The 26,935-nt window shown below is 42.5% G+C and overlaps 1 protein-coding gene across 1 annotated transcript in view; it reads right to left on the bottom strand.

The window, feature by feature from the left end:
• c1qtnf4 (C1q and TNF related 4) overlaps positions 1-26,106 on the bottom strand; it is a 50,485-nt gene extending 24,379 nt beyond the window's left edge. Inside the window, exon 1 of the mRNA XM_084912342.1 lies at positions 25,995-26,106. Within this exon, the coding sequence (XP_084768468.1) occupies positions 25,995-26,064 (70 nt within the window). The 5' untranslated portion in view covers positions 26,065-26,106. The remainder of the gene's footprint in view (positions 1-25,994) is intronic.
• Between the last annotated feature and the right edge of the window lie 829 nt (positions 26,107-26,935).

Below are 26,935 nucleotides of genomic sequence, written 5' to 3'. Positions count from 1 at the left end.
GCATCTGCTTGACCTGGCTGTTGATGAACATCCAGTTTCTTTGCAGTACTCCTTGAGCTACTATCCATTTGGATACATTTGGACTGTGAAGTGCTGTCCGATTAATTTTGCAGCATTTGGCCAAATCTGAGCAGATTCAAACTGATCCTGCTGCTTTTATCAGCACTCACATCATCAATAAACACTAGTGACACAGTTTCACTGGCAGGCGTGTGCATGCCCATCCCATAACACTGGTATGGTATGTTTTACCTCATGAGCTATTTCTCTTCTTCTCCAGACTTTTCTCTTCCCATCATTCTGGTTAATCTAAGTTCATTTTACTTTCTTCTGTCCAAAGAACTTTATTCCAGACCCGTGTGGTCTTTTTTGTTTTAATGGCATTCCCATTCGTCAGTGTAACCAGTGCTTTGCACCACTGCAAACCCTTTTTATTTTCATTTACTGTATGAACGTGTCTCTTCATTGTAGGCTTGACAGTGATGCAGCGATCTATTCATGAATATTCTGACTTTGTTAGACGGTGATTTGGACAATGCGAATGTTTTTACTCTTACTCTGATTTTGTTTTGTTTGTTTCAGTCTTCCTCATTTGCATCCACGTGTCTTTGACAGTCAAACTGAGAGTTCCAGTGAAGAGAGACCAAATAAAATGCAACTCTTGGAATCAACTCAAGACTTTATTTCTGCTGAATTTTTCATGGACTTATGAGGAAACTGACCTGACCATAAAACAGCTTTATCAATTTCTCTTGAGCCTTTGAATATGAAGGCATGCGTATAAAAATGACTGTGAAACAGTTAATGCAATACTTTTGTTTGCACCTCAAATTAAAGCTTAAAGTCTGTACTTCAGTCACACACGTACTGTGTGATTTCAAATTAACTGAGTCATTGTCTAAGATTGTTTGGACCTACATGTAGATTACATGTACATTGACACGAAGTTGACAGCCAGTATCATAAAATCAGATATCTTAATTTTCTAAAATGTTCTTGCTTTCTGATGACACTGCTTAGTAAATGTGAAAGACTACATGCATGATTGATGCCTGCAATATTTAGTCTGCTAAGTCTTTCAGGGAAAGGGAAGACTTTACTCTATAACCTGTAACCTGGCACAAACAGACAAACGTACTGTATAGCACTGAATAAACTGACTTCAGGGATTCTGTAAAAAGACCTTACAGATTTTACCCAGCTGTGCAGATATGTGTAGCCTTTTAGCCTCTTCTAGCTCAGTGTTTTGGTTTAATGGCAGCTTATTCTACGGCTTAGACCAAGTGTTTTTTATCAGCCCCATTTCCAACAACAACAGGCAGCAAACAAGCTCTTAACAAACCCTTGTCCTCCATCAGATTGCATCATTTGCAGAAATAATCTGTAGTGCTTTGGCCACATGTATAAATGACACACATAGACCATGCACATGCTTTCTAACACATAAATAAGCTTTATAAAGGACAGTGAAACTACAACCATGTATTGTTGTTATATTGCATGTTTATGAACACACCTATCTACAGCTCTTTCTGTTACCTGTAATTATTGACTCTTCTTCTGTGATTTGAGGTTATTTTTTAAAGTCTATTTTTTCCTTGCAGCAGCGTTCTGTACCCTGAACTTAAAGGATCGATCGCCTCCATCACATTTGTTGTTCCTCAGTAGCTTTTCTTCTGTTCTCAACAACAAAAGCACATTTCACCCACTTCTCCTGTGACTCTCAGTTTCACAGTCTGTAAAATTGCACGTCTACTTTGATATTGTCTTATTAAAAAATTATTGTCAAATAACTTGTGGAGCAAACAGTGATTCTGTATGCAAATGATGAAAAATGAGACGGTCTGCTTCCACTTGCTGCTAAAGACGATAGAAGAAATGCACTTTTAGTAGTTCACAGTAACAGCGTGTACGCATGGCTGCATAAAGCCTATGAAAACAAAGTGTATGTACTTTTCTGTCCTTGTGATTATTCACAGGGTTAGCTGGTTGTCTGCATGCTTCCCTAGGTGTGGACAAATGCAAACCTGCATTTTAATATTTCATACCATAATGCAGACATAGTCTCTACTCCTAAATTAATTTTCATTACCCTTTTCATGTTGGTAATAACTATCACTGAGGCCAGCTGCTCCCTTCGACCTTTAGCTTTTACACCAATGTGCAGTGATGGTAGAAACCTTCATTTTCATCGTGTTTACTAGCCAGTGCTCTGATGTGAATGTGATGTTAGTAACTGTAACTGTTCTAATAATAGCCGTGCTATCACTCTTTAAAACAGCATGGTTCAATTTCTATGGCAAGACCTTTGGTTCAGCAAAAACGAAGATATAAGCAGCTGATTCAGTCTCATTGTGTAACCCAGCTTTTGCTTTCCTCTGAACAATAGCGCTCTCTCTCTGATACACCCACCCCCACCACACAGGCACACACACACACACGCACACACTATTCTTCATTAGATCAAAGCCACACAGAGAACTATTGTTGCATTGTATAGGCCAGTACAACTGCTTTTGCTCTGTGAAAGCAAGAGAAAAAAAACCAAAAACAAAACAAAAGTATCTCTCATCACACATGTGTGCACACACATTCACACACACTCTGGGGGGCCAATATTTGACTTAAAGTGTTCCATTTTTCTACCAACGTATGCTTTTACTGAATTTTCAGTGTGTTTCGGATCAACGACAAACTAAAAAATGAAGCTGTTGCCAATCAGATGCTTTCCAGATGTTGTTGCATTATGGTCAAAATGTGACACTGATAATTCCAACAGTTTTCAGAAGACCCCCAACGCCACACTACCAAACCATCAGTTTATGTATGTGTGTATATGTATATGTGTTTTTTCTTTTTTTTTTTTTTGCCTTTCCCGTTTGGATCTTTAGCCATCAGAATTGTTGTCTGAAGGCCAAGAAAGATGCCACGCGGATTTACTTTATCAAGTGGATCATCATGGCCTTGCCATATTGGTCCATTTGATTGACCTTTATTATAATTATGTATTTATTTGATTAGATTTTCGGTTGTTACAGACGGGACAGACATGACTGGGGGATAGGACAGGGAGAAAGAATGAAAGAAAGAGAGAGAGAGAAAGAAAAATAGAGGGGAGAAGAGATGGTGAGAAGGGGGGGAAGAAAAAAAATGAAAAACAAACAAAACACCTGGATCACCTGTATGGAGATAAGAAAAAACAGAAGAGAAAACAAACAAAAAAGAGCAACATAATGAATACCTAATTCAGTAAAATCATAATTCACGTCGGTAGTAATGACACCCGGGTACGCCAATCGGAGGTCACTAAAATCAATATTGAATCGGTGTGCAACTTTGCCAAAACGATGTGGGATTCTGTAGTTTTCTCTGGTCCCCTTCCCAGTCAGACCAGGAGTGACATGTTTAGCCGCGTGTTCTCCTTAAATTGCTGGCTGTCTGAGTGGTGTCCCAGAAACGATGTGGGCTTCATAGATAATTGGCAAACCTTCTGGAGGAAACCTGGTCTTGTTAGGAGAGACGGCATCCATCCCACTTTGGATGGAGCAGCTCTCATTTCTAGAAATATGGACAAATTTATTAAACCCCCCATAATATGACTATCCAGAGTTGGGACCAGGAAGCAGAGTTGCAGTCTTACACGCCTCTCTGCAGCTTCTCTCCTCCTGCTACCCCCCCCAAAAAACCCATCTCCATGGAGACTGTGTCAGCTCCCAAACAGACAAAAAACAAACTAAAAACCAGCAACAAACAACTTAAACATAAACAATCACAAAGAAAGAACAATACAGTATCCACATCTGAACCAAAGAGTAAAACAGTGAAATGTGGATTATTAAATATTAGGTCTCTCTCCTCCAAGTCTCTGTTAGTACATGACTTAATAATTGATCAACAAATCGATTTACTCTGCCTTACAGAAACCTGGTTGCAGCAGGATGATTATGTTAGTTTAAATGAATCAACACCCCCGAGTCATTCTAACTACCAGAAACCTCGAAGCACAGGCCGAGGGGGCGGTGTGGCAGCAATTTTTTAAACCAGCCTATTAATCAACCAAAGACCCAGACAGACTTTTAATTCATTTGAAAGCCTGATGCTTAGCCTTGTCCACCCCAGCTGTGAAACTCAGAAACCAGTCTTACTTGTTATCATCTATCGTCCACCTGGGCCTTACACAGAGTTTCTGTCTGATTTCTCAGACTTTTATCTGATTTAGTGCTCAGCTCAGATAAAATAATTATTGTGGGTGATTTTAACATCCATGTAGATGCTAAAAATGACAGCCTCAACATGGCATTTAATCTGTTATTAGACTCAACTGGCTTCTCTCAAAATGTAAAAGAACCCACCCACCACTTTAATCACACTCTAGATCATAGGTGCCAAACTCTGGCCCACGGGCCAAATTTGGCCCACAGCCTAATTACATTTGGCCCACGAAGCCGCACCAAATTACTATTAGAGCTGGCCTACTGGTATTATACAGCTAATATATATATTGTTTAGTATTAAGCTTTGCTTGTTCCATATTCAGTTTTTCAGCAAAACGTGTTTGAGTCCATAAGAAAAGATTCATTCTTATATCTGGAGGAATAAATATATTTCAATAAATATTAACGTTAGCCCGCGACTTTGTTCCAGTTTTGAATTTTGGCCCACTGTGTATTTGAGTTTGACACCCCTGCTCTAGATCTTGTTTTAACATATGGCATAGAAACTGAACATTTAACAGTGTTTCCTGAAAACCCTCTCCTGTCTGATCATTTCCTGATAACATTTACATTTACAATAATTGATTACACAGCAGTGGAGAGTAGACTTTATCAAAGTAGATGTCTTTCTGAAAGCGCTGTAACTAAGTTTAAGAATATAATCCACCCACTGTTATCATCTTCAATGCCCTGTACCAACACAGAGCAGAGCAGCTATCTGAACGCTACCCCAACAGAGCTCGATTATCTGGTTAATAATTTTACCTCCTCACTACGTACGACTCTGGATACTGTAGCTCCGGTGAAAACTAAGGTCTCTAATCAGAAGTACCTGACTCCGTGATATAATTCTCAAACACGTAGCCTAAAGCAGATGACTCATAAGCTGGAGCGGAAATGGCGTGTCACAAATTTAGAGGATCATCATTTAGCCTGGAGAAATAGTTTGCTGCTTTATAAGAAAGCCCTCCGCAAAGCCAGAACATCTTACTATTCATCACTGATTGAAGAAAATAAGAACAACCCCAGGTTTCTCTTCAGCACTGTAGCCAGGCTGACAAACAGTCAGAACACTGTTGAGCCAACCATCCCTTTAACGTTAACTAGTAATGACTTCATGAACTTCTTCACAAATAAAATTTTTATCATTACAGAAAAAATTACCAATAATCATCCCACAGATGTTTATGTTATGTTTATGTTATCTACAGCTACTGTCAGTACCATTGATGTTAAGTTAGACTCATTTTCTCCAATTGATCTTTCTGAGTTAACTTCAATAATTACTTCCTCCAAACCATCAACGTGTCTTTTAGACCCCATTCCTACAAAACTGCTCAAAGAAGTCCTGCCATTAATTAATTCTTCGATCTTAAATATGATCAACCTATCTCTAATAATCAGCTATGTACCACAGGCCTTCAAGGTGGCTGTATTTAAACCTTTACTCAAAAAGCATCTCTAGACCCAGCAGTCTTAGCTAATTATAGGCCAATCTCCAACCTTCCTTTCATATCAAACATCCTTGAAAGAGTAGTTGTCAAACAGCTAACAGATCACCTGCAGAGGAATGGCTTATTTGAAGAGTTTCAGTCGGTTTCAGAGCTCATCACAGCACAGAAACAGCTTTAGTGAAGGTTACAAATGATCTTCTTATGGCCTCTGACAGTGGACTCATCTCTGTGCTTGTCCTGCTAGACCTCAGTGCAGCGTTCGATACTGTCGACCATAATATCCTATTAGAGCGATTAGAACATGCTGTAGGTATTACAGGTACTGTGCTGCAGTGGTTTGTATCATATCTATCTAATAGACTCCAATCTGTTCATGTAAATGGAGAGTCCTCTTCACACACTGAGGTTAATTATGGAGTTCCACAGGGTTCAGTGCTAGGACCAATTCTGTTTACATTATACATGCTTCCCCTAGGCAGTATCATTAGAAGACATAGCATACATTTACACTGCTATGCTGATGACACCCAGCTCTATCTGTCCATGAAGCCAGATAACACACACCAATTAGTTAAACTGCAGGAATGTCTTAAAGACATAAAGACCTGGATGGCCGCTAACTTTCTGCTTCTTCATTCAGATCAAACTGAGGTTATTGTACTCGGCCCTGAAAATCTTGGAAATATGGTATCTAACCAGATTCTTCCTCTGGATGGCATTACCTTGGCCTCCAGTAACGCTGTGAGGAACCTTGGAGTCATTTTTGACCAGGATATGTCCTTCAATGCACATATTAAACAAATATGTAAGACTGCTTTCTTCCATTTGTGCAACATCTCTAAAGTTAGAAATATCCTGTCTCAGAGTGACGCTGAAAAACTAGTTCATGCATTTATTACTTCCAGGCTGGACTACTGTAATTCATTATTATCAGGATGTCCTAAAAACTCACTGAAAAGCCTTCAGCTAATCCAAAATGCTGCAGCAAGAGTACTGACAGGGACTAGAAAGAGAGAGCAGATTTCTCCTGTATTGGCTTCCCTTCATTGGCTTCCTGTTAAATCCAGAATTGAATTCAAAATCCTGCTCCTCACATACAAGGTCTTAAATAATCAGGCCCCTTCTTATCCTAATGACCTTGTAGTACCATATCACCCTATTAGAGCACTTTGCTCTCACACTGCAGGCCTACTTGTTGTTCCTAGAGTATTTAAAAGTAGAATGGGAGGCAGAGCCTTCAGTTTTCAGGCCCCTCTTCTGTGGAACCAGCTTCCAGTTTGGATTCAGGAGACAGACACTATCTCTACTTTTAAGATTAGGCTTCAAACTTTCCTTTTTGCTAAAGCATATAGTTAGGGCTGGACCAGGTGACCCTGAATCCTCCCTTAGTTATGCTGCAATAGACGTAGGCTGCCGGGGATTCCCATGATGCATTGAGTTTTTCCTTTCCAGTCACCTTTCTCACTCACTATGTGTTAATAGACCTCTCCGCATTGAATCATATCTGTTATTAATCTCTGTCTCTCTTCCACAGCATGTCTTTATCCTGTCTACCTTCTCTCACCCCAACCGGTCGCAGCAGATGGCCCCGCCCCTCCCCGAGCCTGGTTCTGCTGGAGGTTTCTTCCTGTTAAAAGGGAGTTTTTCCTTCCCACTGTCGCCAAAGTGCTTGCTCATAGGGGGTCATATGATTGTTGGGTTTTTCTCTGTACCTATGAAGCGCCTTGAGACGACTTTTGTTGTGATTTGGCACTATATAAATAAAATTTAATTTAATTGAATTTAATAAATACAACACCATCACAATAAACTAGCTAACAGTAGATAACAATAGATGCTAAATATTACATGTTATTGTGCAGTACGCAAGATCGACAGCGCACAATGTGCTTTGAGGTAGCAGCCAAGAAAGGTGTAGTTTATGTCTGTGAACACCCGTGTGTATGCCTGTGTGGATCAGCACACTTGTATTCAAAAGGTTTCTCCATGTAACGATCTGCTAGGGAGTGTGGGGAGCCATAGCCCCGTCCCCCAGGGCATGAAGCAGGTATGGAGGAGATCCAGGCCCCAGACATCCAGAGGCCCCAGAATATGAGGACCCAAGGAGGACCACCAGGGGGACAACTGTGCCACCCTCCTGGGAAGAGCTGAGGAGAGCCTCAAACGAGAGGTCACCCAGCAGCCACGGAGCAGAGGCCAGAGGGGGTTGCAGTGACGTGCCCGCGGGCTCTGCTGGCAGCCAGCTGTGCCAGACAGGACCGGGCCTCAGGCCCTCGGAAGGGGCCCAGTCGGGCCACAGGCGCCAGGCACCACCAATCGGCCACCAGGAGTGAGCCGGTACATACATGAGCGCCCAGCCCCAGACACCAAGAACCACCAACACACCAACGTCGGAGGGCATCAGCCACTGGGAGTGTGGTGAGGGAAGAAAGGCCTCCATACCTTGGAGAGCCTGAGATGTTCCCAGAGAGGTGGAGTCTAAAACCCAAGCTGACATAGAGACACAGACGAGCAGGCGCACGCAGACACAAACGTGCATTCCCACCCCCATATACACAAAGAAATACTCGGCACTCACCCGACGTGGAGACAGACACAAATAGACACTGCACACACATTCACACTCCCCAAACATACTCTATATCCCAGGTCCGGGTACCCCCGCCCCCAGAGGGGCAAACCGTGAACTTGACGTATTAGCCAGAGGTCCCTTTACTACGGTTCGGAGCCGCGGACCTGTTTTATATACGCGCCGAATAGTTTTCTATACGAGATCGCTGCAGAAAGTGCACCTTTACCTAATGTCCACCTACTGTTACTCATTTATATTAAGATTTAAACATCTAGTTGGTATGACGAGTAACCTTCAGTAATAGTAATAAGTGACACAGCAATAGGACATTCATTTAGTTGTAAAAAGCATGATAATATATTAAGTGATCCAAAGTATTCAGAATACATTACTCTCATTGAGTAACGTGATGGAACACATTACAAAATACATTTTGGGGCATGTAATCTGTAATCTGTAGTGGAATACATTTTAAAAGTAACCTCCCAACACTGCAAACCATGATAAAGGCTCCACTGTGTTTTGATGGTTGTAAGCCCCTACTGTTGTACCACATTCTGCATATAATCCTGATGATTCAAATAAAAAAAAATATTCAAATTTATATTATAATACTTGTTGAAAAATTCATAACACCGCTTGTTTACATTCCCGTGCATTAACAGGCTTTATAGATTTTCTGGTGGTGGGCAGTAAATTACAGTTATGGGCACTTTGCTACTAGATTTTGTCAGCTACTACTACTACCAGCAGTAGAGGGACTGTTGGTATAAGTGATGCCTCTCCAAGCATGAAGTCGCTGTCATGTCTCCTTGGCTGGTGAGCTTTGGCTATGTTCTGAGGGAGTTGATGACACATGTTTATTCTGAGGTATGAAACTAAGCACATACACTGCAAAATATTGTTAACTTCATGTAGGTAACAAATACAAAACACCTCTAAAGTGGGAGTTTTACACATTATCATATGTTAAATGTCCTGTGAACCACACAGGCTTAGAAATCGTCTGGAAACTTATGACTGCGATGGAAAAATAGTCACTTGTGGAGTGGTTGCTGGAGGTTGTTGACGACGATGATGCCATATCAAAAATGTCCTTGCACCTGCTTTGGTCACCAGCAGATCATTGCTTCTAGTTTGCATGGAACCAACCAAGCAACCAAAGCAATTTCATGCTGTCGGTGCAGCACCGCATGTCTCTTTGCAGCCAGTTTCACTTTAGCAACACCTATCAACCTTCAGCAAACAATTTGTCGTGGAATACACACCTTTCCCCAGCAATCGATGGTTACTGGGGCCTTACTGGTCTCTAATCTTTGGGCTTTAGCAACTGATTTCACAGCAACTTCTAGCAAATAGTTACACCCATTTGGAGAATACATATTTTCCCTGGGAGCAGAGGTTGCCTGATGGTTGCAGTCTGTAGGCTGTGTAATGACTAAAGTAATCAGGATCAGGCTTTGTTTCATCACACTCTTTAAAACAAAGCTGGTTAATGCTTTTGATAATTTCTTATCCAAAGTAAATTCAAAACCGAAAATGTGACACATGGTTTATCTCACAAACGTTTCAGCTAAAAAAAACATCCATATAGTAAGCTGCCATGTTTAAATGGCAAAAGCCTGAAAAATGGGAACCAAAGGCATAATTTGCCATTTGCTGACATGTTTACCCATTCTTAACAGATGAAACATGTTTTGCTTCATGAGCTGGAGCAAACATGAAGTTCCAGCTCAAGACCGGCTCCCTCCTCCTGTCCTCTAAACACACAGGGGTGCAGGCTGCTGATTCCTCCTCTCCCACTGGCATCTGAGTACAAAAGCTCCTTTGAAAATGACTTTCACTGGAACTGCAGCACGCAACCTTGAAAGCCACACAGACAGAGTCAGTGAGAGCCGATCCAAATCCAACGGCTGCTGAGCAGAGAGCAGCATGCACGACACTTTGTGTTTAGTGGTACGGATGCTCATCGGATGCCATAAATGAGCAGGAATATAAGATGCTGCGGGACAATAGGAACGGGCGTCGTGCTTATTTCTGGTAACAGTCTATCAGCTTATTTCATGTGTGATCTCATCAACTGCCTTTATTGCACATTAAAGCAATATCACTGTCATCAGTTTCAGGGAGTCATTTTTATCAACATAGCACATTAAGATCGATGATCTCATTGTGTTTCAAAGCACATAGTACAATCAAAATGAAGCCTTTCATCTTTGAGAGTACCAGAGGTGCTTTCTTTCAATAACACACTGGAAACCGTGAAGTGTTGAATCTGCAGCTTCCTTCCACCTTGTGGAATTTTAGTGCACTGTTTTCAGCCCTTCATCCCAAAGTTTTAGTGTTTTGGTTAAATCTTCCTCCCCTCACCGTGTTTCAGCTGCGCTATATTCAGCTTTAAGGATTTAGCTAGAGATAGTGCAAAAAGTTGCTAACTTATAAATAAGTCTCATAATTTGTACTGAAAGCAGCATTGCACGTTTGTGGCTATGATGGGATAACCAGTGCTGCTGCTAACCTGGAGATTTAGTGCTTTTGTTCATTTATCAGGAGACATTGTAAGAGAATGGTACTAAAATTTTCAAATAAAAATCTAAGGGAGAAATTGGTGTTGAAATTTAAATTAAAGTCAATTTTTCTAAAATAACTGCCAGGCGGTGTTTCAAGATGGCTACCCAGTTTGTTTCCAGAAGGACTGATTTGGCTAACTGCATATAAACAGCTGTTTTCACAGCTGTTTTCCAAACCCTGCCAGAATAAAGCTGGTCTCAGGTGGACTTTGGTTAGTTACACTAAAAGGCACCATCAGCTAAATTTCACATTAGTAACTCCTACGCTGGGTTATTCTAACAGTGACCGTGCACAACTAGTGCAGAGCATGTTACTGTAAATTCTGCCATAATACTGCAACCTACCACGTTTAGCCTATGCTTACTTTCTAACACAACCTTTAAATTTCTTTTTTATTACTTAAAAAACAATCTATTGTAACATAAACGTAACAATACAAACTAACAAGAGAAATTCAGCAACACCAAGCCCAGGGCCATGGTTCGTGACTTTAAGTATCTTCAGGTCTTGGTTCATGACCTGCGGATTAAAGAATGAGATCGTGGATACTAAAGGTGGCTAGGCTCAGCCTTAGCTGTGGTCACTTAGGAGGGACCACTCCTCCACGTTAAAGGAGTGAGATGATGTAGTGCAGGCATCAGTATACATCCTGGGCATCTCCTGTGCGAGGTAATCCAGGTATGTCCTCCTGGGATGAGGCATACTCAGAAACGCTGGACAGATTACACCTCTGGCTTGGGAACACCTTGGTCAGAAGAGCTGGATAAAGTGCTTAATGAGAGAGAGGATATAATTTTGAGACTGGATTTTCTGTGCTGTCACTCTCGCCATCTCAGAGAGTGATCTCAAATACAGCAAATGGACCGATAGCTAGCTAACAGTTTGTGTTTCAAAATCCAGTTGATAGTCTGTTTCAGGCCATATTTGTTGACATTTGAAATGACCTGCTAATTTTAAAAACATAGCTTATATGCTTGCTTTGCTTCTGTACTGCTAGCTACAGATAAATGAGGCCACTGGAAATCCAGTGAAATCTGTATGGATGCACGAGATGAATGGGTAGGATGTGCAGCGAGTAGTCTCCATGGCATCAGCAGGAAGGACTGCTTGGAAGCAGCAGTGAGATTTTTGATTGTTCCAAATCCTTGTAGTTTTCTGCTGATGATTGACTTATTTAGATGATTAGCAAGAGTGACCGGTGAGTTCAAAACAAAAAGTGCTAAAAGCTCAGCATAAATTAAAAACATATTTCCTTCTAAAATGTTTCAAAGAGCATTAAGTTGTCAGAAATCCAAGTTGGATGTTTCTGACATGTTTTAAATGGCCTCCTCTACACATTTAGATAACACACTGTGAGTATGGTCCATGCTATGTTTGGAACGAGGTTTCAAGTTGCTCACCGCAAACATCCAGGCTCTCATGAAACTGGTGAAAACTGTGAAGGTGAACGAGATGAAAAAGAAGGCACTGGTGGTTTGCAAGCCTACAAAGGGAAAGATGCCAGTGTACGGACCACTGTTGGTGGTTCGAGCTTGTGTCTACCCCAAGATTTCCCTCGATGATTATAATGTGATAAGTTGCATATAACAGGATCGGGTTGTACACAAAAAAACAAATGTGCAGGTTTTTTTTACCAAGTATAAAAAAGACCGTTTGTACACGGTTGATGAAGTTAAATCGAAACTTAAAGCTGATGGTCAGTTGGCATAACCACATGCTCCATATTCATCATTTAGAATAAAGAGCGCACGACACAATGTTCCTCCCCTCAGTCACCTTTCTCTACACAGGTTTGTGATTATGTACTTTCCCAGAATGCATTTCAGCAGTTTCTCATCTGACCTTGATCTGTATTATGCGGTTAAACTGAAACAACTGTAGTGGTAACAGCAGAGTGAAGTTACTGCTACCACGGCTGAAAAAGAAAACCCAACGCTGGCACAAAATGCGGCTCATGTTTTAATTACTGCATTGTTTCTATTTACAGTTTGAACCAAAAAGCAACACATCACATTTTAAATCGGGACAAACAGAACTGATGCATTCTACTTTTTAACTTGCATTTTACACAGAAATGTGCTGTAGTTTATCCACAGTACCTGTCATCATCAGATTTTACCACGGGTTGATATGAAGGTCAATAGAGTTATCCACAGTACAGGACGTACATATTAAGTCCCAGTAACATTCCTGCTCTGAAAAAGCATAAAAACCAGTATACATGTTACCTGGTTCTTTTTTTGTTCCACCAAAGAACACTCAACGCCCATCTTACCCTGTACGTCCTCCAGTTAGCTTGATGATAATAATTTTGCACATGCATGCCCGTGCTCACCCTTATACTCTGTGAAAAGCACATAAAGGCCTCCATAATGACCAATACTGTCTGCTCTGTTTCCCATGAAGGCAGCAGGCTGCGACTGATGTTGTGAAGCCGCCTCCCTCGGCTCCTACCTGCTGGGAGGGCAAAATTGAAGCACAGGCTTCTGAGGGAGGGTGGATAGGAAAGTTCACACCTCTGACTAGAAGTCAATATCAAAATGTAGACTGGGACTGAGGATGGACATCAAAGTGTTCAATCTAGTGTTATGATTATGTCCATTATCAGAAGGAGCAGCCCCAGGAGAAGAAATAAGAGTCACGGGGTGATCCTGAATGATTATGCCCTTTGGGACTGGATCAAAGATTTCTACTGTAGAAGATTGTTTTTAGCATCCCCACTGATGTCTGCATTACACAGGTCGTATAATCAGAAGTGTGCAGACAAAATCCCAGATGAGTCTGAAGCTCTTGGACAGGATGATGACAGGTAACACCCCGAGTCTGAGCTAAAAAACCTTCTGTTGCCCTCAAAGTCACCTTTATAGATTTGTAATGCTTCTAATTCACTCTGTCTTCTAAACCAGGCTTAGAAGCAGGACTTTCTGCTTTTTAACTAAAACAGTTATTGCAACAGCTATCTGACAAAGTGTAAAATGGAGGATTCAAATATGTCTCTGATTTTCATTGTCCTTAAACACATTCTGAGAAGATGACTAGGGTCGTTATTTAGCATAAGTATAAAGTTTTGTTTTGGTCCCTTCATCAGCTAAGAGAAGGAGATGGACTTTAATAAGACTTGTCTTATTAAAGCATTATCTGCATTCAAACACTGAAAGCTACCAGCTCCATTCAGCTGACATGTTGTAATCTTCTAGTAGCAGATTATAAAATAGTGCAAGTTTACATGACTTGAGCAATTTCTGTTGCTCCAAAATTCTCTTAAGATATACATTTTAATCAAATTGTAATCAAATGTGAATCCAAGCATGAGCACAATAGTTGGTAATGTTATCTGGAGCTTTCATGTAACAAACAAACATCACGTCCACCATCAGTACATACAAATCTAAATAAGGGAGTGTACTGGGACTGGGTAATTTATTGTAAATATTTTGACTTACAAAATTAATTTATTACCAGTTAGGAAAAGTCCCATTGATTAAATCTGTATCCCTGCAGCTTAACCTCTGGGTGATGTGTGCACATCTTTATTGTAATGTAATGTTTTATCTGAGGAGCTACGGCAGATTATCTAAGAATGACTCAGAGCTTAACATTATCTGCTGCTCTACCAAACATGTGGCACAGTTCACTGCCATGTTAGATTTGAATTAAGTGTAAATGAGGTACTTGATATTATATTTTGGTGCTACAGTAAATGTCTTCAACTTTAAACAGAGTATGCTGCCAAAGGGCAGGACACACACAGGAGCCCTGATCATGAGGGGCATTACGACGTCAGAGGGTCGGGTTCATTGGGATTTATGTGTGCCTCGTTTTCACATCGTTATCTACAGCAGGTTTATGGAAATCCATGTAAAGTTTATATGAAAGTGAAAAGCCGGAGGGCTGGATTAGGTTCTTTGCTATTTACATAAAAAAAATAAAGCCTATTGGTGGATTTTGTTTTCTGCAGGAATATGCAAAGTGTTTCATCACAAGGTCTGTTTGTTTCAACAGGTCCTTTAATTGCTCCCCCCCATCTGAAAACTGCCCTGTGCATACAGCTCAGCTCCTGACCTGTGAGGGAGCATAAATCCCAGAGCAGTAAAAACATATGCTTAAATGAAAGTTTTGAAAAAACAAACAAACAATGAATGTGAATGTATTTATACCCCAGACTGAATAGAAAAGATGGATGTAGCCAGAATGACAACACTCATTAATTTGATTCGTGAGGTACTTATCAATCAGAAGATAGCCACACTCCAAATCACTCCATGTTTAGTGTTTAATTTATTATTATAAATGAGGAAAATTTACAAAATGAACATCATATCATATTAAATGAGACTTGAAACTAAGAACAGAGACCACAAACTCACAATTAAAATCTTGACTGAAGTCATAGATAAGTTAGCATTAGAGACGCTTCCCCATAGACTTCTATACAATCAGACTCTTTTTGCATCAAGAGGATTGGGATGAGGAGCTGCCCCTGCTGGTCACTGGAAGGACTGTAGGATTAAGGTATTAATTAGGAATAGGTTCCTAAAGATTAAGATTAAGGTACCTAAATCTTCTTAGAACCAGAAGTTACATCCATCTTTTAAAACCTATGATTTATACATGTTTCTATATCACGTGTAGAAACATGTTTATATATCAATTCTCACATTGTCTGACATCATTACTCTTGTCCTATCATCTTCCTTCTACCTTCTTTGACCCAATGAGCCTCCCGTTGTTTGGTTTAAGTGTCCATTATTGTCCCTTTCAGACTCATTCGTTCCCCCCATCTCGAACTCACAGATACCTCAGTCATAGCCCCATCTAAGCCTCAGACTCCGGGGAGGTGTCCTAAAGCCTATCAGTGCTGGGATTCAGTTCTCCCATGATGGATCATCGGAGTGTAATTGCCAAATATATATATATCAAGTCTCAGTGTGTCTGTATCTGTTGTATTAAAGTTTTGATTTAGTAGTCGAGTTGTTTAGACATTTCCCATGTTGTATTTGCCAACCTCTCACTGCTGAGACATGCAGTTCCTCTTGTACACCATCCTGTATTTATCAGCACAGCAGGGGGAACGTGCTTTGGGTGGATAACCAGTTTCTTTCCTCTTGTCCTTTCCCAAAGGTGTTTTTTTCAGTTCTACTTTTGGCTTTTTATTCTTCGGAGGTTTGGCACCACCCTACACTGGTTCCTCTTTTCCTCCCTTTAAAAATGCATAAAGAAAATAAAGGGAGGAAGGTATAATAAGAGCCCAACCCTTCCTCAAAAATACAAACTGATGGAGCAGCCTGATGGAGCAGCCTGGCGACCTGGGCCTCATATCAAAGAGAATTGGGGGGCTGTTATCTGGAGGTGCAGTGACAGACCTCTGCTGCTTCTGCCCCTCTCATTAATCCTTCTCCCTCCCTCCTTCCCTTCACTGCTTTTCCTCCTCCCTTCCTCAGCACTTGTCACCAAGCTTCCAGCTGCCTGCTCAACTGTAGACACACGGACCAGCCTGGGGATGGGATGCATGGCAGGGATGGAAAGAAAGATGGAAAGACAAAGAGAGAGAACTGACAGATCCAATATGAAAGAGAAAAAAAGAGTTGGAGGTGTAAGCCAAGCTTGTCAGCCCTAGCAAACAACAGAAGAGATCAATTTCTATGAACTCTAATCCATCCTGTAAGTGTCTTCTTTTTCCTGCCAGTGTCTGAGTACAAAGAAAACCCAAAGCAGAAACACTGCTCTCTCAATCCTGTCAATTCACCTGCTAAAGAAACAGAAAGAGAGAAGGAATAGAGAGAGAAAGCAAGGAGAATATCAGCTGTGGCAGCAGCCTAGTTTCTTGCCAGAAAACACGGCGAGGTTCGATTCATCAGTGACATACGAGGTACAAGTGAAGCAGCAGCGGGAGTGAGCTGACTGCTGCCTCGGCACATTATATGTGCGATTACAGGGGTTGAAGACACAGATGGTAGCCAGGTAAGGAGCTGGTTTAGATTTCAGTAAGATTTAAACACCAACAAACTTCCCTTCGCAAACTATCCTGCAATTTGTGGTCAGCTGTTATGGTCTTGTGAGGAAGGTGAATAATTAGCACAGGAGGATATTTCCAGCCCACCAGGACGGGTTTAATGATCTAAGACTAGCAGGACACATCTTCAGAATCAAAGAACTTCTAAGCATATAGTTAGAAATCTCCACCCACGTATTTTTGGTCCATTTATTTAATGCTTAAGAAATATCCAACTTTGTCATGCTTATTTGATTTTGATCCAGTTCCCTTTCTATCATAAACGGAGGTGTGTAATCCATGGTATCTTAAATAGTGAGTGTATCAAACATCCACGGTGCTGACTGATCACATCCTCTCTACAAACTGAAAATGCATCTGTGTACTGAAGGACAATGAAAGCAGCAGAAGAGTCCAGAGACTTGCTAGCGGCTTAGTGAGCTTGCAGCAGTCGCAGCAGATGGCCCCGCCCCTCCCTGAGCCTGGTTCTGCCAGAGGTTTCTTCCTGTTAAAAGGGAGTTTTTCCTTCCCACTGTTGCCAAAGTGCTTGCTCATAGGGGGTCATATGATTGTTGGGTTTTTCTCTGCATGTGTTATTGTAGGGTCTACCTTACAATATAAAGTGCCTTGAGGTGACTGTTGTTCTGATTTGGCGCTGTGTAAATAAAATTTAATTGAATTGATTATGCCAAGCATTTCTTGAACTAAATGCCAAACACGCTGACAGCGATGAACCTGCTGATCCTGAGTCGTGTTTGTCCAGTCAGTTTGGTGTTCACATCACGTTTAGCTGCCACTTTGGTTATATACCACAACACGGGTCAATAAAGAGATCACACTTCATTCTGCTGTGTAAACTTTGTGACATTGAAATTCAACCTCATGGACGAAGAATCCAAAGTCAGTAGTATTAATCATCTGGGCTTACTATATTTAGCACCAGTCCATGCTCTCACCTATTTCCACCTTAAATTGGATTAGTGACTCAGTTTTTCCACTCATCTCTTGGCAGCCTGCACAGAGATGAGTTGTTCTGCTTGTGAAAACAACTCTGAACTATTTTTACCCCTGACTATATCCTTCCTGGTATTTCTGAGTTGCGATAATAAAAGTCTCCTTAAGATTTTTAAAATTTTGAACAAAGATATTTCAGTTGGCTAAAAGAGGCGCACCAGCTGAAAGAACAGCTGTGCTGTCCCTAAAGAGCCACTGTAAAAACCAGCAGTGGCTGCTAGTTTGTTTTTATCCTGTAGTAAGTGGTGCTAAATTTGGTCTGTGAACTTCTGTTTGACAAAGTTTGTAGATCGGCATCAATCTTCTTCTCATACCACAGTTCGGGGGTGGCTGAGGGTCACAGCAGGTCATCTGCTAATTGGGTGGTTGGTATTTTGATCCCTGGCTGCTTCAGTCTGCATGCTTCACCAAAACTCTGAACCCTGAGCTGCCCCTGATGCATTCACTGGAGTGTGTGAGTGTTAGACAGAAAGCACTTAGATGTTGGAAAAAAAGCGCTCGTATGAATGTGAATAAGACAAGTTGAATGACGCACTTTGAGTGCTTAACCAGAGAGGAAAGTTCTGCTTAAGAACCAGTCCATTTACTTCTGTCCTTGCTGTTTATTTGTTTTACCCTTCTGACTCTACACCTGCACCAGCACCAGTGTCTCTTTACCCAGTTTTCACTCCCGTCATTCCCATCTCACCCATTTACTGCATGATTGTACGTTGGTAGCTCACTGTGTAATGCTTGATGGTCATAAACAAACACAATGCAGTGAGTCATGTTTACTTGTGCTGACTGTTGAATTTCTGGAAACTGGACTGAAAGTTGTTCTAAAGACAGCTTGCATTTGACAGCATGCACACTGTTCTGTGTGGGATAACTTATTTCACCCATCCATCTATCCATCCACTGCGGCAGGGATAGCTCAGTAGGTAGTGGTGGCCCCATGATCGGAAGGTTGGTGGTTCGAATCCACTGAACGGCTACCCTGAGGTACCCCTGAGCAAAGTACCATCCCTACACACTGCTCCCCGGGTGCCCAATGGCTGCCCACTGCTTCACTGAGTGAATGGGTTAAATGCAGAGAGGACTTTCCCCATGGGGATCAATAAAGTATACTTTCTTTCATTTTCTTCTGCTTATCCGGGGCTGGTTCGTGGGGGCAGCAGCCAAAGCAGAGAAGCCCAGACCTCCCTCTCCTCAGCAAACTCCTCCAGCTTATCCGGGGGGACACCAAGGCGTTCCCAGGCCAGCCGAGAGATATAATCTCTCCAGCATGTCCTGGGTCTGCCCCGGGGCCTCCTCCCAGTGGGACATGCCTGGAGGCATCCTTGTTAGATGCCCGAACCACCTCAACTGGCTCCTTTCGATGTGGAGGAGCAGCGGCTCTACTCTGAGCCCCTCCCGGATGGCCAAACTTCTCACCCTATCTCCAAGGGAGGCCAGCCACCCTTCGGAGGAAGCCCATTTCTGCCGCTTTTATTCGCGATCTCGTTCTTTTGGTCACTACCCACAGCTCGTGACCATAGGTGAGGGTAGGGACGTAAATCGACTGGTCAACTGAAAGCTTCGCTTTTACACTCAGCTCTCTCTTCACCACAACAGACCGGTACAGCATCCGCATCACTGTGGCCGCCACACCAATCCGTCTGTCGATCTCCCGCTCCCTTCCCCCATCACTCGCAAACAAGACCCAGAGATACTTAAACTCCTTCACTTGGGGCAGGGTCTCGTCCCTGACCCGGATTGGGCACTCCACCCTTTTCCGTCTGAAGACCATGGCCTCAGATTTGGAGGTGCTGATTCTCATTTCCAGTGCTTCACACTCGGCTGCGAACTATTCAAGGCGAGCTGGAGGCCATCACCTGATGAAGCCAACAGAACCACACCATCTGCGAAAAGCAGAGATGATATCCTGAGACCACCAAAGTGAAAGCCTTCTGCCACTTGGCTACGCCTAGAAATTCTGTCCATAAAAATTATGAACAGAATCGGTGATAAAGGGCAGCCCTGGCTGACCCACCAGGAACAAGTTCGACTTATTGCCGGCTATGCAACGGTTGTATAAGGACTGAATGGCCCGTAGCAATGGGCCAGTCACCCCATACTCCTGGAGCACCCCCGACAGGACACCCCAAGGGACACGATCGAATGCCTTCTCCAAGTCCACAAAACACATGTAGACTGGTTGGGCCATGTCCCCTCAAGTATCCTCGAGAGGATAAAGAGCTGATCCAGTGTTCCACGACCAGGACGAAGACCGCATTGTTCCTCCTGAATCAGAGGTTTCGACTAGCGGACAAACTCTCCTTTCCAGCACCCCGGCATAGTCTTTCCCAGGGAGGCTGAGGAGTGTGATTCCCCTGTAGTTGGAACACACACTCGGGTCCCCTTTCTTAAAGATGGGAACCACCACCCTGGTCTGCCAATCCAGGGGTACTGCCCCTGATCTCCACGCAACATTGTAGAGGTGTGTCAACCAAGACAGCCCTACAACATCCAGAGCCTTCAGGAACTCAGGGCGGACCTCATCCACCCCAGGGGCTCTGCCACCAAGGAGTTGTTTAACTGCCTCAGTGACGTCGCCCCCAGAGATTGGCGGGTCATCCCCTTCGTCCCCAGACTCTGCTTCCACCATGGAAGACCAGTGGGATTGAGGAGGTCCTCGAAGTATTCCTTCCACCGCCTGACAATTTTCTCAGTCAAAGTCAGCAGCACTCCACCCGCACTATACACAGTGCAGGTAGAGCACCGCTTTCCCCTCCTGAGTTGCCTGACGGTTTGCTAGAATCTCTTCGAGGCAGTCCGAAAGTCTTTTTCCATGGCCTGAGAAAGCGAGGAAACAAAAGCATTGCAGTATTGTGAACCTGTATAATCACAACAGAAGAATCCACAGATGGATTGTTTTTCATTCGGGGTGGGGACTGTGCTTTGGGGAAAGTATGAAAGGGTTCAGGGTGGAGTGAACTGTGTGTGTGTGTGTGTGTGTGTGTGTGTGTGTGTGTGTGTGTGTGTGTGTGCGCGTGTGTGTGTGTGTGTGAGATATCGTCAGGATGTTGCTGGAGACAGATTAGTGCAGCAACAGAGGGATTGTCAGATGATGACGCGGTACAACTCAAAGACATCCTCTGCTGCAGTACTGTCACTTTCCTCTTCTTGGGGCTTATTTTGGGACTTATTTGTAACTTGCACTGATCCAAAGGTGTGAGGTTTAAAATAATCAGAGTGCTTCTCTCTTTTTTCCTTGTGTGCTTCTCACATCATGCTTTGCATTCACACTTGCCGTGTCCACTGTTCCACAACATGCTCACCTGCTGTTGGTCAAAATCTCGTGTAATTGGCTTAGTAGTTACTTTTTCCTGCGTGGGATGCATGTTGTGCTTTCAAGATTGGCAAGCTCTGAACAAACAGATCTCCACCTGCTTTGAGTATTCTGGTTGGTGCTTACAGATGGGCAATCAGTGACTGAAGTGGCTCTTGCAAATATTCCACATTCAGTTTTATTTGGAAGGCGCTGGCAGCCGTAATGTCACACTATAGCCTGGTAAGCCTCAATAACACAGGGGACCCGTGACTCCTTGGATTGCTGTGGTTGCCTGTAGTTTGTATAGAAGATGACAAGTTGTCTGCAAATTGCCAAATAACCACAGACAAGTAGTGAAATTTGAAAAAGCTAAATCAGGAATGGAGAGCGTTCACCTTCAAAATAAAATGTGTGCCTTTCTGTTGAAACCACCACTTTTCAAAGGTGTTTTCTTTACAGGTGGTTGGTCTCTGTTTCCCGTTTCACTGCTGCTTACCGAATCGTTAACAAGTGTTTGCACTTGTTGGCAACTCTCTCATAGATTACACGTGACCATGCTAATCTGCTAGCAACCACAGCAATTACAATGAGGTTTTCAATACAGTGCCAAATACTTCTTTGTGACTGATTTCACCTAGTGACACCAAGCAACCTCCCTATTCTTTTCTATGACAAGCTGACAGCAGGTTGCCAGCTGGTCTCTTTGTGACGGTGGCCTTAATGTCCCCCAAAGCTGTTCTCTTCAATTCATGACAAATAAAAAACAGCAATGTCTCGTGGCTGAACTTGGATTTGCACAAACTATTTCCAAACTGAAATGTTGTGTTTGCTGTGATGTTTCAAAGATCAAACACTGCTACCCCAGATGACTTGGAGACGGTTGCTCACATAATTAGTTGCTCATACATCACTCAGGTGTCTTAGTTAAATACCATTAAACACAAAAACACAGAAAGTATCTCATTATCTATTTTTGTGATCTCTGGTCCATCTAAGTGTTTTTATTTTCCAAGGATAAAAATGGTGATGCTTACTGCTCAGTAATTGTGTGATTAATATTAAATTATATGTGATTATGAGATTTTAAACTATGATTAAAGGACAACAAAAAAAGTATAATTTATGTTGGCTTTGATAAATACAGTATTTTTCCTCAAATGATTGACTTCAATTTATCAATCTAATGCTAAATCACAACAACAGTTCTCTCAAGGTGTAAAGTAATACAAAGAAAACAAAGAAAACTCTGTAGCTCTCTAGCACGAGTACAAGTAAACTGCATTTCTGCTGTTTTCTTTTTAAAGCGAGTGCACTGGTGGTCACACCTCAGTAACATCGTGATGGATCTGGATCTGTAGTGATCGGCTCTTTATGCCTTCAGTGCCTTTTAACACTGAACGCCTGAACTATGTGTAGATGTAGCCAATGAAAAGACGGACCACTGTTTTTCTTTCCTATACCCTTCATGTGTCAGGAGAAATCCAGAAAAAATGGATCCATTGATATAGATTTTTTTTAAAGCTCCCATCAGAAGGCATTCCTTTGGGAAAAGCTGCACCTGTCACAGTTGGAACAGTGAGCAGCAGAGTGAGCCCTTTCTGAATGAGAATTAAAGCATGACAAAAAGGAGACTGACTGAGAACAGCATGGCTTCAACTTGAATAAATCTTTGCCCTGTTTTTCAAGCATTCAAGCTTTTTCTTTTTGAATATTTGAGAGGGGTTACCGGCCTTTTCGCTCTCACACACTCATACAAACCACGCTGTTAGTGTTGAATATGCAAGAAAAAAAAAGGTTTGCACCTTTTAACCCTTTCCCCCTTTGTTGCATGCAACATGTTGCTTTCCAATACAAGGTCGTCAGCACAAATGAACAAGACAGGCTGACTGTTTGGTGCAGGAATGCAGAAGATTAAATGTTATTTACAGAAGCTTTAGGGTTGTGTAGCTGCAACTATTTTAATCTCAGTCTGTCTGTTAAAATCCCAAACATCATGCTCAGAAGTACATAAATGCAGTCGCCTCAAGCTACGATCTTCATATGCTATTGTCACTAAATGCTACAGGCTCGTATTTATTATGAAAAAAAGAGCTCACTTGAATAAAACTTGGTTGCTTAAGCCAAAGAACTTAAGCTGCTGGTTTTACTTCTTTGTTAAGCATTCTACGAAACACATGCTTTTGTGTTTCCAAAAAAATTAGCCCTCACTCTAGGCATTCAGGGAGGATTTACAAATATAAAATGTTACTTTATTTGCTGTCGGAGGTGTCTTGTTAACAGCATTAGAGGCATTTCTTCCTTAATGATGATTTGTGGAGAAGAGTCTTGTTGAATGTTGAGTCACAGTGAGATTTTACAGCTTCAGCAACTTGAATGACCACTGAGGTGACCTGGCACTTCAGTGGTGACCAAATAACCACCAAAAAATTAGGCTAAATGCCAAAAACTGGAGTTCCTCTAATGGCCATTTGAGGTCGCCTCCAAAGGCAATAAAAAGCTTGTAAAAAAGCTTGGTATAAAATACTGTACTGTTTAGTGAATGGAATTCAAGTCATATACAAATTTGATTAATTAGGACTAATTAGTAGATCTCTGTGTCTGTGCCTTCCACCTATAAACTTTATGTGACACGACAATAAGCAAGCTTGAATTGCTCTACACCATACGTTCAGATTGTCACGGCTGGGGCAGCAGTCGTGTGGTGTGGTGAGAAAAAGGATCCAAAATGCAAGTACTGGCTGGGGTGCGAGTGAGCTTTATTTATAGAAGTGACAAAGTGGCAAAACAGGAAGAGCAGAGCGGGGAGTTAACAAACCTAAACTGGGGAAAACTAAAGAACTAACCTCAAAACATAATGACACGGGATGAGAAGCAAAATGCACAGAGAATGATGGCAGAGAGACACAGAATGAACACCAGGTTACACGGAGTAATGCAGACGACACGACAAGAAACACACACATGGTAATGAGGGAATGACACACAGGAGGGGAGCACAGCTGAACCTAATTCACAAGACGAGACACAAACCTTCAAAGTAAAACAGGAAACTGTTTTACAACACAAACTCGGGGACACGAACAGAACACAGAGGAAAGGCACAGGTAGGGATGATAAAACACTGGAATCAAACCTAAAGAATAAATACAAAATCAGAATAAACTACAAAATAATAACAATAAACTCAAAACGCTGGGTCACCAACCCAGGATCATGACACAGATAAATCAGCAGCCAAAAAGCAAAAAGTCCACAAACCAGTGCGTAATGTCATGTGGCTACATCTATCGTCTGCATAGAGTGTATGTTGTCAAAAGGATGGTCGACTTAATACAGCAATTCAATTTTATTTTATTTATATAGCACCAAATCACAACAACAGTCATCTCAAGGTGCTTTATATGGAAAGGTAGATCCTACAAAACTAAATACAGAGAAAAACCCAACAATCATATGACCCCCTATGAGCAAGCACTTTGGCAACAGTGGGAAGGAAAAACTCCCTTATAACAGGAAGAAACCTCTGGCAGAACCAGGCTCAGGGAGGGGCGGGGCCATCTGCTGTGACATGCTGGGGTGAGAGAATAATCTTAGTAATGAATAATCTTAAAAGTAGAGATAGTGTCTGTCTCCTGAATCCAAACAGGAAACTGGTTCCAGAGAAGAGGGGCCTGAAAACTGAAGGCTCTGCCTGTATGGTAAAACCGTACAACAGGTAAAACGACACCATTTACAGTTGTGATCTACTGCAAAGCAACAAGCTTGAAACTTTCCTCAACCGCTTGATGCTCCCTCCCTCCGGGCTGTGTTTGGTTGAGGCAATTCTTTACTTGTCAATTTATTGCGCTGGCAGTGTGTATATTTTTATATCTTATAACTCTAGGTTTCTTTGTTTGCTCTCACGACATCAAGAGCTCCTCAATAAAAGAAGGCAGAAGCAGCTGGATGCAGGCACACACACACACACACACACACACACACACACACAGATGCTGTAAATAACACCAGCATATGTCCCTGACAAATGTGTAATCTGCACACACACTGAGCACGAGGATCAATCTGTAGCCCGCAGCAGCCGTATGTTACACTGATGCGGATTAAGATATTGTATCTGCAGACAAAAGGAGTCAACCGCCTTTGTGCAGAAAACCCATCTTAAGATAAGAGAGATCTCATCTCCTCAGCCTAATTCACAGCCTCCTTCTGCTCTCCTGTATCTCTGCCGCAGATAATGGCAGATAAGTAAACCATAGGATATCCACGCATGCTGTCTTTGCCACACTGCAACCCACCGTGGCAAGATGTTACAAACAAGACAAAGCAACTGTAGCTCAGCTAAGCATATGCAAGCTGCAGGTTGTCCCTCTGCTCGCATTCCCACAGTGCATTATATCAGCCCAGCTGCCACATGTGACATGTAGACATTATATGCATTACACCCTCTGCTTTTGTGAGGTGTCACTGTTTCTGGAGATCAGTGCAAATAAATAATGCATGCTGCTCAGACGCGGCATGACTGCTGAATGCGCACTGAAGGCAGTATAGCTCTTTTCTCCCAGCACTTACACAGCAAGCAACACTTAAAGCATCCATTAACATCACACCAACACTTACGCTGCCCCTTGCTTTTTGAGCTCATCTGGGAAATTACTTATCAGAAAAATCGGAGGACATTCTGGACTGGTTGTCTTGTTTGTCTCTCAGGACATCTGCTGAACCCCGAGTGATGCGCTCGATGCATGCCAGCACACTCACAACTTAGGCTGCACTCCCAGCACCAAGTTCCTAGCATTCTCTGTTGCACCTGAATGTCTGCATTACGTTTCAGCATGCACAAAGGCTACAAGCCGTGCTTCAGAGGAGAAGAAGTGAGCTGTCTCACCTGTATGTATGCGGAAGGTCTCTTCTGTCCTGGCCGTGTGCAACGCACAGAGCTGAAACTTCTGTCTCATCAGCGCTGCTGGATAAACCTCCCCCCCTCCCCCCCCCTCTCACTCTCTCTCTCTCTCTCGCAGTCTGCTCTCCCACCCTCCCGGCTTTCCCTTCTTGCTCTTTTTTCCCTGTGTTTTCTCCATCTGCCTTTTTCTCCCTACTTCAGTGTCTTCCCTCGACCTGCTGCTGCTCATGTTATCTTTGTACATATATATGTATATATTGTACGGCTATATTGCTATTGGAGGCTATAATTTGATAAAGAGCTTTTAGATGAGGTGCAATGCGTACCACTGCAGTGCTGGAGAGATGCACTCGGATATGATGCTCTGTTAACCTAGATCCTAGTCTGTGTGTGTGTGTGTGTGCGTGTGTATGTGTTCCCACCTGTGTTTTCTGGTGCGTGCGTGTTTGTGTGTACGTTCACAGATAATGGGAGGGGAGGAGCCTCCGTGCCATAACAACCGTTGGGCTTCGCTATTTGGCGACAGCGCTGCCAACTTCCTCCCTCCCGCTTCTTTGTTGGGAGTTATTTTCTCACCTCTGGGAGGCTGGTGGGTAAGGCGCGGGGGTAGTGGGATGAAGAGACACACAGAGAATACGTGTAATGCTCTCAAATTGAAATTCATCCTACCCGTCTCCCTTTATAATCTCATTCAAATTCCACAGTCTGTTGCTCACTCATATTTAAATGAGCACTTGACTAAATCCCTCCTGTGCTTTCGCTTTTCTCGGTCAGCCTTTGGCAGGCTGCCGCGCTCTGTTGCTCTCCATCTTCCTGGACGCTTCTCGGCAAACTGGCACACTCTTTGTGTTTTGGCCAATAAGCGTATATAGAACTAAAAGAGTGGGCTGTGAGGCCACGCAGATCTAATGTCAGGCAGGACACAT

This window comes from Perissodus microlepis, chromosome 1, assembly GCF_051167445.1.
Source record: "Perissodus microlepis isolate ML-2025 ecotype Zambia chromosome 1, ASM5116744v1, whole genome shotgun sequence".
Taxonomy (NCBI): domain Eukaryota; kingdom Metazoa; phylum Chordata; class Actinopteri; order Cichliformes; family Cichlidae; genus Perissodus; species Perissodus microlepis.
Note: the sequence above shows the minus strand (reverse complement) of the source record. Positions and strands in the feature narration are given on the sequence as shown.